Source organism: Ictalurus furcatus, chromosome 21 (genome assembly GCF_023375685.1).
Source record: "Ictalurus furcatus strain D&B chromosome 21, Billie_1.0, whole genome shotgun sequence".
NCBI classification, from domain to species: domain Eukaryota; kingdom Metazoa; phylum Chordata; class Actinopteri; order Siluriformes; family Ictaluridae; genus Ictalurus; species Ictalurus furcatus.
Genome location: NC_071275.1, coordinates 14635655 through 14648921, shown reverse-complemented (window position 1 = coordinate 14648921; position 13267 = coordinate 14635655). Strand labels below are relative to the sequence as shown.

The following is a 13267-nucleotide window of genomic DNA, read 5'->3' as shown; positions in this document are numbered from 1 at the left end:
ACCATAATGATTTTTTTTGGTCAATGCTGGTAAAGCACTTTTGAATTGAGGGTCAATTGTCTTTCTATGTAACATGGAAAAGAAACTACATTAGAATTTATTTGTGAACTTATATGTACTCATAAGTGGCTATATTCAAACAGTTGACATTTAATACACAGTACTTGAACACAAGGGCAGATAAAGAAATTTCGAACAACTCAGCTTTGTTTAATCTCTACCAAAGTGCTGACGGCTATTACATTTTAGTCTGGGCAAACAAGTCAAAGAGATTGAAATGAGGAAAGTAGTGTTGGTTGGGGGTATATAAAGGAGTAGATCCTTCTTGTGAACTGTACATAGGCACCATGGGCAAGCTTCTGATTTGTGTTGGTGAGTTGGACCCTCAGCATGCCTTTTCTTTCTTTACCACAACATTTTAGAATAGAATATTTATGATTGAAATATCTAGAAAAATAAATGGCACAGATGTAAAACTTTTTGTTGCTTCTAATATTGTCAAAACCTAACATATATACTCAGATGCAAGATTTATGCTGTATCTATAGTATATCTCTATATAATATATTTATATTATATCTCTGTATTTTCTTATTTAGAATAGTATGCTTGAGTATCACTAACAATTATACAACATAAACAAATAAACAGTAGTGATACTGTAGTGTCAGATTATTAGCTACCTATGTTTTTACCCTATTGATATATTTCACAGCATACAATATGTGGAAGAATTGTAGAATTATATCAGAATATGTTGAGATGTAAAGTGTCTTCATTTGACTTCCAGGACTGGCTCTCCTGCTGCACGTGCAGCTAGGTAAGCATCCAGATATATAATTTTCTCTTTACATGTCATTTTCTCTTTATATATGGTAAATCTAAGAACTCCAAAATCCCTTACCAGCTTAATATTATTATTATTATTATTATTATTTATTTATTTATTTATTTTATTTACCTAGGATCCTCCTACATCCTGTCATGTTACTTCACCAACTGGGGACAGTACAGACCTGGAGCAGGAAAGTACTTCCCCACCAACGTTGACCCATGCCTGTGTGACCATCTGATCTATGCTTTTGCTGGTATGAACAACAACGAGATTGCAACCTATGAGTGGGATGATGTGAAGCTTTACGGAGAGTTCCAGGCTTTGAAGAACCAGTATGTTGATTTATTTTGATTTGATATCCAGCTGGGCTGTTTGGTTAAACTTAAGTATTTCTAATTCTAAAAGTTAAAGCATTTTTTCCCCCTGCTGTGTACATACATGTTTTGCTTAAGATAGGAAACTTAAATGTTCCTTATGTTCTCAACAGGAATAGCAACCTGAAGACCCTTCTGGCTATCGGCGGCTGGAACTTTGGCACTGCTAAGTATGTAAAGTCTTGTGACCCAATTCAAACAATGTAAAAGGCAGCTTGGTCACTTACTCAATTCTTTATTATTTTAGGTTCTCTGCTATGGTGGCCACCTCTGCTACCCGTCAGACTTTCATCAGCTCTGTGATTACCTTCCTGAGGCAGTATGAGTTTGATGGTCTGGACATTGACTGGGAGTATCCTGGTTCCCGTGGTAGTCCTCCTCAGGACAAACAGCTCTACACCACCCTGGTTCAGGTATTCACTGGCATGTAAAACAGCCCACAAACATGTAGGTTTCAATGTGAGAAGCTCTTGGGCTTTAACCAGACAGATTCATATAAATCTATTTTTATTGCTCTATTTAAAAGTTATAGTCATTTTGCATTAGTTTCCGGCCAATAGATTTCTGTTGTTTTACCAATCTCATATGAGACTGTTTTTGCTCTCCTTTCTCCTTGCTGTTTACTGACATTGCCAAATCTGTTTTCAATAGGAAATGATGGCTGCCTTTGTGGCTGAGGGCACAAAGACCAACCGTCCTCGTCTTTTGTTGACTGCTGCTGTCTCCGCTAGCAAGGGTACCATCGACTCTGGATACCAGATTGCCCAGATTGGCCAGTTCGTATAGAGTCCTTTTAGTTATTTTGACAGAGAATCAAGTTTCTCATGGATGTTGACCTCTATATCTGTCTTCCACAGGGTTCTGGACTACTTCCATGTCATGACCTATGACTTTCATGGGTCTTGGGAGCAGCAGACTGGAGAGAACAGCCCTCTGTACAGTGGACCAGCTGACCAGGGATCTTACATCTACTTCAATGTGGTAAGTGTACCTCAATGCCAAACACATTAAATAGTAATATGTCTGCTTTCTGGTGAGATCTAAATTCCTTTTTCTACCACTTCAGGACTATGCTATGAACTACTGGAAGAGCAATGGTGCTCCTGCCGAGAAGCTGCTGGTTGGATTCCCCACCTATGGACACACCTTCATGCTGGCTAGCTCTGCCAATACTGGTGTGGGAGCTCCCACTGCTGGACCTGGACCTGCTGGACCTTACTCCAGGCAAAGTGGATTCTGGGCTTACTATGAGGTGAGAATCAAGAAATCTTGTAAAGTGCTTTGACATTCTATCCTACAATTACAGATTTGGCTTGATCTCAGATTTTAATCTAATCCTCTCTTTCCAGATCTGTACCTTCCTGTCTCAAGGAGCCACTCAGGCTTGGGATACCCCTCAGGATGTGCCATATGCCTATAACAGCCAGAACGTTTGGGTTGGCTATGACAACATCAAGAGCTTCCAGATCAAGGTATTTTCTATTCACATGGCTCTAAACGTCGACAGAGTTGTCAAAGGAAGTTTTGGATCTTACATGGTTTGTGAATACATTTTCAAAATCCCATAGATTGACTGGTTGAAGAAAAACAACTTTGGAGGTGCTATGGTGTGGTCTCTGGACCTGGATGACTTCAGTGGCACCTTCTGCAACCAGGGAAAATACCCTCTGATCAACACTATCAAAAGTGGCCTGGGAACTGGACAGAGTGAGTTGAACACGTCTAAATATTTTTCCAGTTAGAGTCAATTTAACTCATGAATTAACCTTGTTTCTGCACCTCCTGTACCTCCAACCTGGGTTCTACATATATTACTACTAAAATCTAGTAAAGAATACTGAATCTCTCTCTCTCTCTCTCTCTCTCTCACACACACACACACACACACAAGCTGACATGCGATCTCATTAATTTATCTGATGCTCCTCCTCTTCTAGGTTGCTCAGCTCCTGCCCAGCCTTTACCCCCCGTCACTCCTGCCCCAGCTACTGCTGCCCCTGCTCCTCCTAGTGGTGGTAGCAGTGGTGCTAACAGCAGTGGCTCAAGCGGTGGCAGCGGCTTCTGTGCTGGCAAGGCTAATGGACTTTACCCCGACCCCAGCAGTACTAACCAGTTCTACAACTGCAACAGTGGAAAGGCCTACTTGGAGCACTGTGCCACTGGCCTGGTCTTTGAAGCTAGCTGCTCTTGCTGCAACTGGTCTTAAATCCAAGTTCATAAATCTGAGTGCCTATAAACTGCTCTTGTCTTGACTGATCTGAGTTGTCTTTAATCATGTTCATTGATATTCTGAAATAAAAATAAACCAGCAAAATAAACTGTACTTATGGTTTCATCTGTTTGGTCAAAAAAAAGAAAGAAAAAAGCTGCTATGAGTCAGAGCGAAAATCCTGTTATTAGCTACTATCTGTCTTAGAGATGCACAGAGCAGGCCTGAGCGATCAGCATGCTGACAGATAATAGCAAAGATGCACCTTTACACTGCAAGAAGGCCTTATGTGGTAGCTAGCTAGCAAGCATTAGACAGCTAGCTCTCTATCATCCCCTCTGTGCTGTGTTTTGATCTTGCAGATCATCGCATCAGCGACTGGTATAACGATGCACATGCGATGTATTACCATACTAAATAGTATGTCAGAACAAAGTGTGTACAGTGTGTTTTGGGGTGAAGCCCTGATTTCTAATGGCATGTGTATTACTTGCCACTCACAGCCATCAAATTAATCAATGCAGTGGAGAGGGATGCAGCATAACCCACATTAGAAAAGGATCCCCAAGGAGCTTGCAATAACATTTCTTCTACCAAAGCTTTTAATTGTGATCAAACATGCTGGTCAACAAAATCAATACTTGTACACATACACTAATGAGTCTAGAGTTCAGATTCTGAAGGAGACTACAGGACTTCATTTCATATAGGTCATATCCAATGCAAATGAAAGAAACAGATTTGTTACAATTTTATTACAAAAGGCAAATTATAGTGTTTTTATGCTAATGATTCAAAACAGAAATGACACTAAACAGTTTTAACACCATGAAAACATTCAATTCCAGAACTCAAAAAAAAAAAAAAAAATCTTAACAAGTAAGTTAAATAGAAGCTTGACATTCAGTATATACATTGTAGAACAAGGAAAGACTTGACTGTTGGTTCTCAGTTTAAACAATACAGCATCACAGATGGGAACTGTACCAGATTGAGTTTATGGCAAATACCTGTTGCCATAAGCACTAAACAATGATATCAGAGATCTTTTGTTTGAAAACTCATTAATGAATATAGGATGTTTTTATCACTAATTGTACTTAAACATGATAAAATGTTATTCTCAAATCAGAAGGTTTTGATTAACTTAATAAAAACATGGCTCTGAGAGTATTTCAATATGAAAGGCAACTCACAGCTGTATTAATGCATGTATTGTTTCTATAGTAACAGTTTCTGATTTGTCACACTGATTTGTGTACTGAAAAGATGTGTTGTTATTCATCAAAGAAAAAGTCTAATCATTGCTAAGATAGACATTTATAAGACATTTATTCAACATGTATAGAAGGAGTCTCCAGTGTCAGCGCTTAACAGAGGTAAAGCTGTTGTATTTGATTCCACAATTATAGTCCCAAATTATGGGAATTATTAATGATTTTATACACTCAGTTGTCAGTTTATTAGATAAGACTACCATATACTGTAGGGTATTTATTAGGTAAACAGTTATCGACTATAACACATTTGTTTCTGATGAGCAGATATTATGTGGGTGGTGGAGCACCCTCAACATAGCACAGACGCTAAAATGGTGATGGAATGATAGTGGATGTTTCTGTCGATCAGGCGATGCAGCATAACCTGCCAAAAAAAATATTAATCTAACAACAGTCCTGATGTCAGAAACTGAACATTGATGCGGGGCTAAAGATGGTCCTAAGGTGGTTCCATTCCACTGACGGACATGCGCAGATGTTGGCTGAAAACTGCAGTCAGTACTTGTAACTGTATACATATTAAGTGAGCTACATGGCAGGTGTAGATGATAAATTGGCACTGAGCACTACTGTGCTTTAAGGTCTAATGATACTGTACCATCCACAAAGCATTGCCAACTTAACGTTAAAATATAGCTGTAACGGACAAAAAAAAAATGCAAAATGAAATATCTTATAATCTGGTTGTGTTTTGGTTTGAGATTACAAAGCCATTTGTGTCTTTTATCTGTCTGCGAACATAGCGGTCAGTCCTGTGGCATTCCAGGTAAGGACCCCAGTCTTCAGTGGGTGAGGATGTTAATTTGAGCCGCTGTAAGGAAATACTCATATACGTCAAATATCTTTGTGGCATCTAAGATAGAGCTCAGTAGTACTGCTTTACATGATGCTGACAATAGTATTCTAGTGTATTATATTTATCAGATATATGTCAGTTCTAGAGCGAACACAAATGGCTTATAAACTGATACAGTATTATTATTATTATTATTATTATTATTATTATTATTATTATTATTGGAGTACTGTTGCATCCTAATTTTCAAACACACACAAGAAGTTCCTGTCCTACCTGCCAAAAGCTTCCACTGGATTTCATTATCTTCCAGACAGCCACAATTGGGATCCACATGAGGCAGAAGGCAGTCATACACCAGCCCAGAGCAATGCCCCACTGTGGATATTCCACTGAGCCATATGTGGGAGCAGTGAATGTGTACAGTGACCAGACAAGAATGACCTGGAGGATATGAAGCAGTACATGTTTTGTCTCAGGCAAACTTGACAATCTTCTAAAACATTATTATTATTAACATTTGAATAATACTTTCTATAGGTTGCATATTATACACACAAGGAGAACAGCAGGGGTGATGAAAAACCAGCAAGCCCTCCACCACATCCAGAAGAGGGTGCTCTTGGTCCCAATCATCATTTCAATGTCTTGGATAAACCGGTTTCCACCTGAAAGCAGTAGTTCAATTCTGAATTAAACTGATCAGTGCAAAGCCATAAGTTCTTTTAAACAACAAATAATTTAAAAAATTTTATATTGACCGTATAAAAAGGTGAGACCGAAGACCTCCAACAATCCAGCCACCAGAACAATCCATCCAGCACAGAAAGTATCTATCAGATTCACCCAGTATATACCAGCCTTTGAAGACAACAAGTCTGCCTTAAATATTTTCCATTTTATTTCCGATATTTTCCCATGAGTATGTAGAAAGAAAACAGAAAATTTACTTACCCCAGTGACACATGGTAAGCCAAGCAGGAAGAGTATGATACAGATGACTACGGTAATGGGGCCCCGTTTAGACCTTAAGATTTGTGGGTAAGCATCTTGGAGACATGTTATGATCACCTCTGCCAGACAGATGATGTTTAAGTCAGATATTTGATACAGATTTATTTTTCTTCCAGCAACACAATGTCTGCAGAGTACAAATGCTATGCAATGATAGACTTGTGTTAAAGCAACTGATAGATGAAAAATATTTAACCACAGCAGTTCTTTTCTGCAAATTTGGGCTTAGTAATGTGCATGCACTTAAATCGTGTATTTCTTTGTTCTGCAAGGAAAATTATATTTTTATGCATGTCATGTCTTTCTTTTGTTTGTTTGTATACTTGAATGTAAGCAATAAGCCTACCTATTAGAGCAAACTCAGAGTCCAAACCAAGAGTTATGAGCATGAAGAAGAACAGGATGGACCACAGCGGAGATATAGGAAGTTTGGAAAGAGCAGCAGGGTAAGCAATGAAAGCCAGTCCAAACCCTTAAAATGTGGAGGAAAACAAACATATTCTTACTTTCTGGTGATACCCATTAGTCAGTCAATGATCCAGAAATGTGACCTTTTTATTTCTTCCAAAAACATGAAGTATACTTCCAAGTACTCTTTTTAAAGTTGTTGTCATTCAACCAACCAATATTCCCACCTTGGACGCCATTAATAGTTAATAATTAATTAGAATTAATAAAAGGACCTATTTTTCTAGCCACAAATTGATCTATGTTTCACTGTTTTTTTCCATACAATTTGCTAAAGATGTTTAACATCTTGCAAGTATTCCAATCAAAAATTTTATACATTTACTAGAAATCTTGATCTAAATCCAGATTTCTGTAAATCTGCTTTGTGACTATGTCTACTGTTCAAAGTTAAATACACATACAATTTAATCGGATTGAATATAGAATACTAAATTCACTTGCAAATTAAAGGAGCGAGAGAGAGAGAGAGAGAGAGAGAGAGAGAGAGAGAGAGAGAGAAATAAAGCTTACCAGCCTGTGCAACCTCTGAAACTGGTCTCCCATATGTATGTGCCATGTGTCCAAGGATGGAAAATATGGCAAAGCCAGCAAAGATGCTAGTACTGCAGTTTGTGATGCACACTATAAGGAAGTCTTTGTAGGAGTTGTTATGAAATTTGTTGTAGGACGCCAGTGCTGTTAGACCACCCCATGCAATAGACAATGAGAAAAATATCTGAGTGGCTGCATCCTTCCAAACCTGTGTGAGTAAAGAAACCCAACATAATGCAGAAGAAATGTAAGGATAATCATTATTTTACAAGCTAGATAGAAATTGGTGTTAGAGACTCAGTTTGAATGTTGAATCTTGCCTCAGCCTCAGCCAGTTTTGTAAGGTTAGACTGGGAGCCAATGTAATATTCAATGCCGTCTCTTGCGCCCTCCAGAGTAACGCCACGTATTAGCAGGATGAGCAGGACAGCATATGGAAATATGGCCGTGAAATACACAACCTGAAGGCATATAAATGTTACGTTGTCACCTCTGCAGCAATACCAGTGATGTATTGTTTTCAATCTGATTCGGTCTCCACTGTATAGGTATATATACTCAGCTAATTCCTTACTGATCTTAACCCAGGATATTAACCATTCAAAATCAATATTTGTTAATATGCAGTACTCACTTTCCCAGAAGACTTGATGCCTTTGTAGAGAGCTGCAGTGATCAGGATCCAACTCAATAGCAGGCAGAGGGCCAAGTGCCAAACCACTGACCCTGTCTCATCTATACTGCTAGTGCGCTGGAGGGCTACATGGCTAAAGGACAGATTATTCATGGTAACTTTAAAATCCTTCTCACAACAAAATGACAACAAATCCTGAGCACTTTTCTATTTACAGAAGTTTGTTAACATAGTATGGCACAAAACTCTTAGTCAAGTACTAAATGAACTGATTTGACTTCATCTTTTATTTAAACAAAATGGAGACACACAATACACACATACATCTAACTATCCTTCTGAGGGTCTTCCATTGACATTATTATTATTATTAGATTTAGTTAGATTCAGTGCACTAGCAGTATACCTAACACTGACCCTAATCTTAAGTTCAGCAAGGAAAACATTTAGACTCTCAGTGTTTTAAAGAAAAGCTGCATTTTTCCTAATTAAATGATCAAGTTGAAAACTTTCAGATATTCCTGTCCTGTGGGATTTTGTTTCATTGTTTTTTTGTTTTTTCAAGTAAAAGCTGAATTTCTGTCCGACACAATGTTACTTCAAATCATTAATTTGTATAAATTCCTTCTCATTATGGGGTACCGAGAGAAAGACAGACAGAGAAAGACAGACAGAGAGAGAGAGAGAGAGAGAGAGAGAGAGAGAGAGAGAGAGGAACTCACTCCCAGTACTGCTCGCTGGTGCTCTGTAATGGGGCTCTAATCAAGAACTCTTCTGAACAGTTTTGATTCCCATCAGCCACCACACTCACATTCTCAGCTATGAGACTCAAGTTATAGGCAGTCATATTGCAATACTCTGTTGAGATAAAAACCAAAATTCAGAATATTATCAGTATCCTTCAGTAGTTTTAAACAGCAGTAGCCCCTGATAACCCCTGGCCATAGTTAAGCATTGTGTGCAGGTGCTGCAATTACCTGTAGGAATTTCAATAAGTAGCAGATGGTCACATTTTTTCCAGACCTTTTTCTTTAAAGTTTGCATTAATCTGATTTTTTTTTTTTTTTTTTTTTTTTTTTTTTAGGTTCAGTGGGTTCAATATGATAAGCAAAATTCCAACCAAGAGAAATGCTGCTTACTCATGTTAAATTAGAAGTGACACATTCATGAAATTTCTAAGAAAACAGATACAGCCTATAGTGCATTGCATGGAATAATGTGACATTTCTGTAACAGTGATGAAGATAAGGGCTTGACAAACCTCTGACAATGTTGTTGCAGTCCATCTCTGACCAGCTTGAGCAATCGCTCCATGGCAATGGGAACTGAAATGATGCAAACATGTAGTAGATGCCATATGCGATGATGACGTTGTAGTAGATCGACACAAAAGTGCTAAGCAGCATCATGGTAATTCCAACACCTGAGAAAGGTATTAGGCAATTAAAAATATATGGTCAGTATTGCTTTCATTTGGAGGGTTGACTTTGATTAAGTAAACTTAACAGTTATTACATTATTAAGCATTTAATGGAGTCAGTAGGGTTAATCAAGATGAGAATAAACATTCCTTTTTTTTTTTTAATGTATAATGATCAGTATTCTCATTCTGTTAAAGATGATAAACACAAGATCCAGAAAGTATATTTAGGATGAGTGGCAGCACATTCTTTCAATTTTTTCTTTTTTATCTGCATGGCAGTAGCTATAACCAACATAAAAATTAACAAAAAAAAGTGCTCTTGTAGAGCCTAAGCACTTAAAACATTTACTACATTTTCATATCACTCAGTTACTTCTGTAGACTGAATCATGTTCCCAATTCGCAGATACTGACAGGTGATAAATTAAAATAAATACAACATCAAGAAGAAGAATAAAATGCATAAAATTCTAATAATAATAATAATAATAATAATAATAATAATAATAATAATAATAATAATAATAAAGTCCGTGGAATGAACACCATTCTTCCAAAAGGCATTCCCTGAATTGTGTCACAGCTATTCCATACCCAAGGAACTTCAACTCCTAGACCCCTCTACCTCTAGATCCTGTCTGTTATAGTCACCCATGTTCAAGATCATCTGCTTTCTAATTACCTGCATCTTTTGACAATTCTCTTTACTATTCACTTCACTGCTAAGTCTACTTTTTATTTGCTCTTCAGCTGCATTACTATTTCTCTATTGTTTTTTTTTCCATATATGATCATTGTTCTGGATTTTCACAGTTTATTTTTCTTTTGTTAAGACACCCTGGTTACTCTTCCTTTCATGGTTTTCATTCCTGCTCTGTTTTCAGAATACTCATTTTCTACCATTTTGGCCTTTGTTTGATCAACCTGATTTGGTGATTTTTAACCTGCAGTTGTTTAACTTTGTGAAAGCCTGACAAGTTGGTGTTTTGATGATGGTGGTGTAGAGAGATATTTAACACTTAGTTCCAAAATATTTCACAAAAGACTAACTGGGTTTAGATAAGCCATAGGCCATATGATTACATTATTTTCATGCTGATCAAATAATTCATTGAGACCTCATGTCCTGAGCATGGGGGTGGGCTCATCCATAATGTGACCACTTCCATCAGGATAGATTGCTTCATTGTAGGATAAAGGTCATAAGAACCTTGTCTTGATTTGCAGTGACTCTTCACTTTTAATGAGACAAGTGGCTCCAAACCATGCCAGTAGAATTCCCCTCACAGCATAATAGAGACACTTTTTTTATACTTTAATTTGACACCTGTATGTATGTTCATTTATATTTAGAAAGGTGAAACAGATCACTCAGATAAAAATATTATCAATCACTGTGTAATAATATTATACTATATAAAGTTTATGTATACTATATAATAATCACTGATAAGGCAGCTACCTACCTTGCAATATTGGCACAGATTTCCACATGTTAATGGGTCCCTGGCTACAGAACTGTCCAACAGAGCTCTCCATGAAAAAGAGTGGCAGCCCTGCGACTGACAGCATGATCACGTAAGGAATGAGGAAGGCACCTAATAACAGAGAATCAATGTAGTGTACAATTTAGGTGAATACTTTACTGAGAAGTGCTGTTTATAAGGCTACATGACCTTACATAAGCCCTTCCTGCCTACTGGGGAGGTAGCATTGCCAGATTCACAGCTCCAGCTATCCTGTCTCAATCCCCAGTTCGGGTTTCAGTCTATGAGGAGTTTGGCTCTAAATGACCCCTAGGTGTCATCAAAGTCTTTATGATAGGGTATGCTTGTAGGAATAAACCATCATAAATTATTTAAATGATTATGCAGGTTTATGTCAGTTGACATGACATACTTGAAATGCTTATCTAGGTGTCTAAGATCTCCACTAACACCACCGTAAGGTTAAGTGAGTAACACAGGTATAACAATGTCATGTGCTTAGCATCATATGTCATATGCAGGCATAACTATGTCATGTGCAAGTCTGCATATCTATCATCTATCTATCTACAACTTTCACAACTTTTACTATTCATGGAAACTGTACATCAGTTTATGAAGGTATGTTGCATTAGACATGTGTATTACATCGATGTCATGACACAGAGTTCAAGTAAAGTGTTATGATCTAAAGGGTTACCAAGGGTCATAATGGACAAATATGGACATAATGGAAAGAGTCATATGAATCATATGAATATGACACACTGGTAACACTTTATTATAAGGTCCACAAATAAGCAATCTATTAATACCTAAACTAATAATAATTAATTAATTACATTCACTAATCCTTAGCACATCAGAAAATAATTACCTAGATGAACTCACCTAGATGAACTCAAATTATAGGTTGTAATGTAGGTTTATTTGCCAGCAACTCAATGTAAACCAAAACCTTTTTTTTTTTTTTTTTTTTTTTTACATTTTGTTTTATTACATCACAATGATAAAGCGATTTAGATTATTAGTGGTGTTGGCTTCAAACTGCAAATTGTCCTAACTTACTTAAATAGCCTAAAGGTTTGGTTAACCTACATTTTGTGCAAAATGTGAATGATCTTTATTAATACTGCATAAGTCATGATATTAATTAACCAAATGATTTAAGGACATGTTAATAGTTAACAATTACCATTATGAATGGCTATTCATCTATGTCTTAGAGCTTGTTAATATGTACACTTTGCTAAGGATTGAAACCATTAGTTAAGTATTAATATATAGCATATTTGTGGACCTTATAGTAAAGTCCCACACTTTGATGAAACCTTGCTCACTCACCGCCTCCATGTTTGTACGCTAGATATGGGAATCGCCATACGTTTCCAAGTCCGACTGCATATCCAATCATAGACAACAGATATTCTCTCTTATTGCTCCAGTTCCCCCTGTCTGTGTTTTCATCCATGCTTCCAACATGGGAGTTTTTACCTGCATTGTTTTCCTAAAACAATTAAACAAAGTATACATGTTAATACAAACTATACACCTATAATGGATTAACTCATAAACTAGAATAATATAATACATATACCGTTCCATCCAATTTATTCAACTCTTGAACATCAAATACAATTAAAACTCAAATAAATGAAATACAATACATAGCTTTTACCTGATCATCTGCAATGCCGTTTTCGAGCACTGAATGTGAAATGTTGTGTTCCCTCATACTCTAATGCAGCACACAGTAATGATGAACATGAATGGGAGTGCAAACAGTATGTTGAGGTCATGAGATTTTTATAACCACAACCCTCCTACTGGAATAAAGTTGGTTCGACGTTCGATATTCGCGGAAATGCGGAAATTAATGGGACCGTCTCTAAAGTTACATACGACATTGTATGTACGACATACGACATAACACGTTCTAACTTCAATAGCATTTGAAGGGAATGATGTACAGCCACACAACCAACTGGAAAGTGTTCATCTAGGTGTCCGGTATGAGAAACACCTTTTAGATTTTTGATATTTATTAAAATGAGCTATTAAATCACATTTAAATTAGACATGAATTTCACTACAGAATGGGCACATACACAAAATATACCATTATTTAAATCTCAATAGCATTTGAAGGGAATGATGTACAGTCACAAAACCAACTGGAAAGTGTTCATCTAGGTGTCAGGTATGAGACACAC

General features: G+C 37.1%; 2 protein-coding genes across 4 annotated transcripts; one reads left to right on the top strand and one right to left on the bottom strand.

The window, feature by feature from the left end:
* Positions 1-277: 277 nt before the first annotated feature.
* LOC128624996 (acidic mammalian chitinase) lies at positions 278-3532 on the top strand. Its single transcript, XM_053652967.1, has 11 exons — positions 278-372; positions 791-820; positions 966-1167; positions 1323-1379; positions 1457-1622; positions 1861-1985; positions 2067-2190; positions 2276-2461; positions 2559-2681; positions 2778-2916; positions 3147-3532. The coding sequence occupies exons 1-11, from the start codon at positions 348-350 to the stop codon at positions 3413-3415; spliced, it is 1446 nt and encodes a 481-aa protein (XP_053508942.1). The 5' UTR covers positions 278-347; the 3' UTR covers positions 3416-3532.
* Positions 3533-3555: 23 nt separating this feature from the next.
* On the bottom strand, positions 3556-13070 carry LOC128624995 (sodium- and chloride-dependent neutral and basic amino acid transporter B(0+)-like). 3 transcript variants are annotated; one of them, XM_053652965.1, is made up of 14 exons: positions 12733-13070; positions 12399-12561; positions 11034-11165; positions 9406-9567; positions 8867-9002; positions 8145-8277; positions 7831-7971; positions 7490-7718; positions 6855-6980; positions 6449-6567; positions 6256-6355; positions 6053-6162; positions 5771-5938; positions 3556-5062 (listed from the first exon to the last, which is right to left on the bottom strand). In XM_053652965.1, exons 1-14 carry the CDS (start codon positions 12787-12789, stop codon positions 4988-4990), a joined length of 1851 nt encoding a protein of 616 aa, XP_053508940.1. In that variant the 5' UTR covers positions 12790-13070; the 3' UTR covers positions 3556-4987. The 3 variants fall into 3 exon arrangements, with proteins under 3 accessions (XP_053508940.1, XP_053508941.1, XP_053508939.1); XM_053652964.1 differs by having other exon boundaries at positions 3559-5509; positions 12733-13067; XM_053652966.1 differs by lacking the exon at positions 11034-11165 and having other exon boundaries at positions 3556-5509; positions 12733-13069.
* Between the last annotated feature and the right edge of the window lie 197 nt (positions 13071-13267).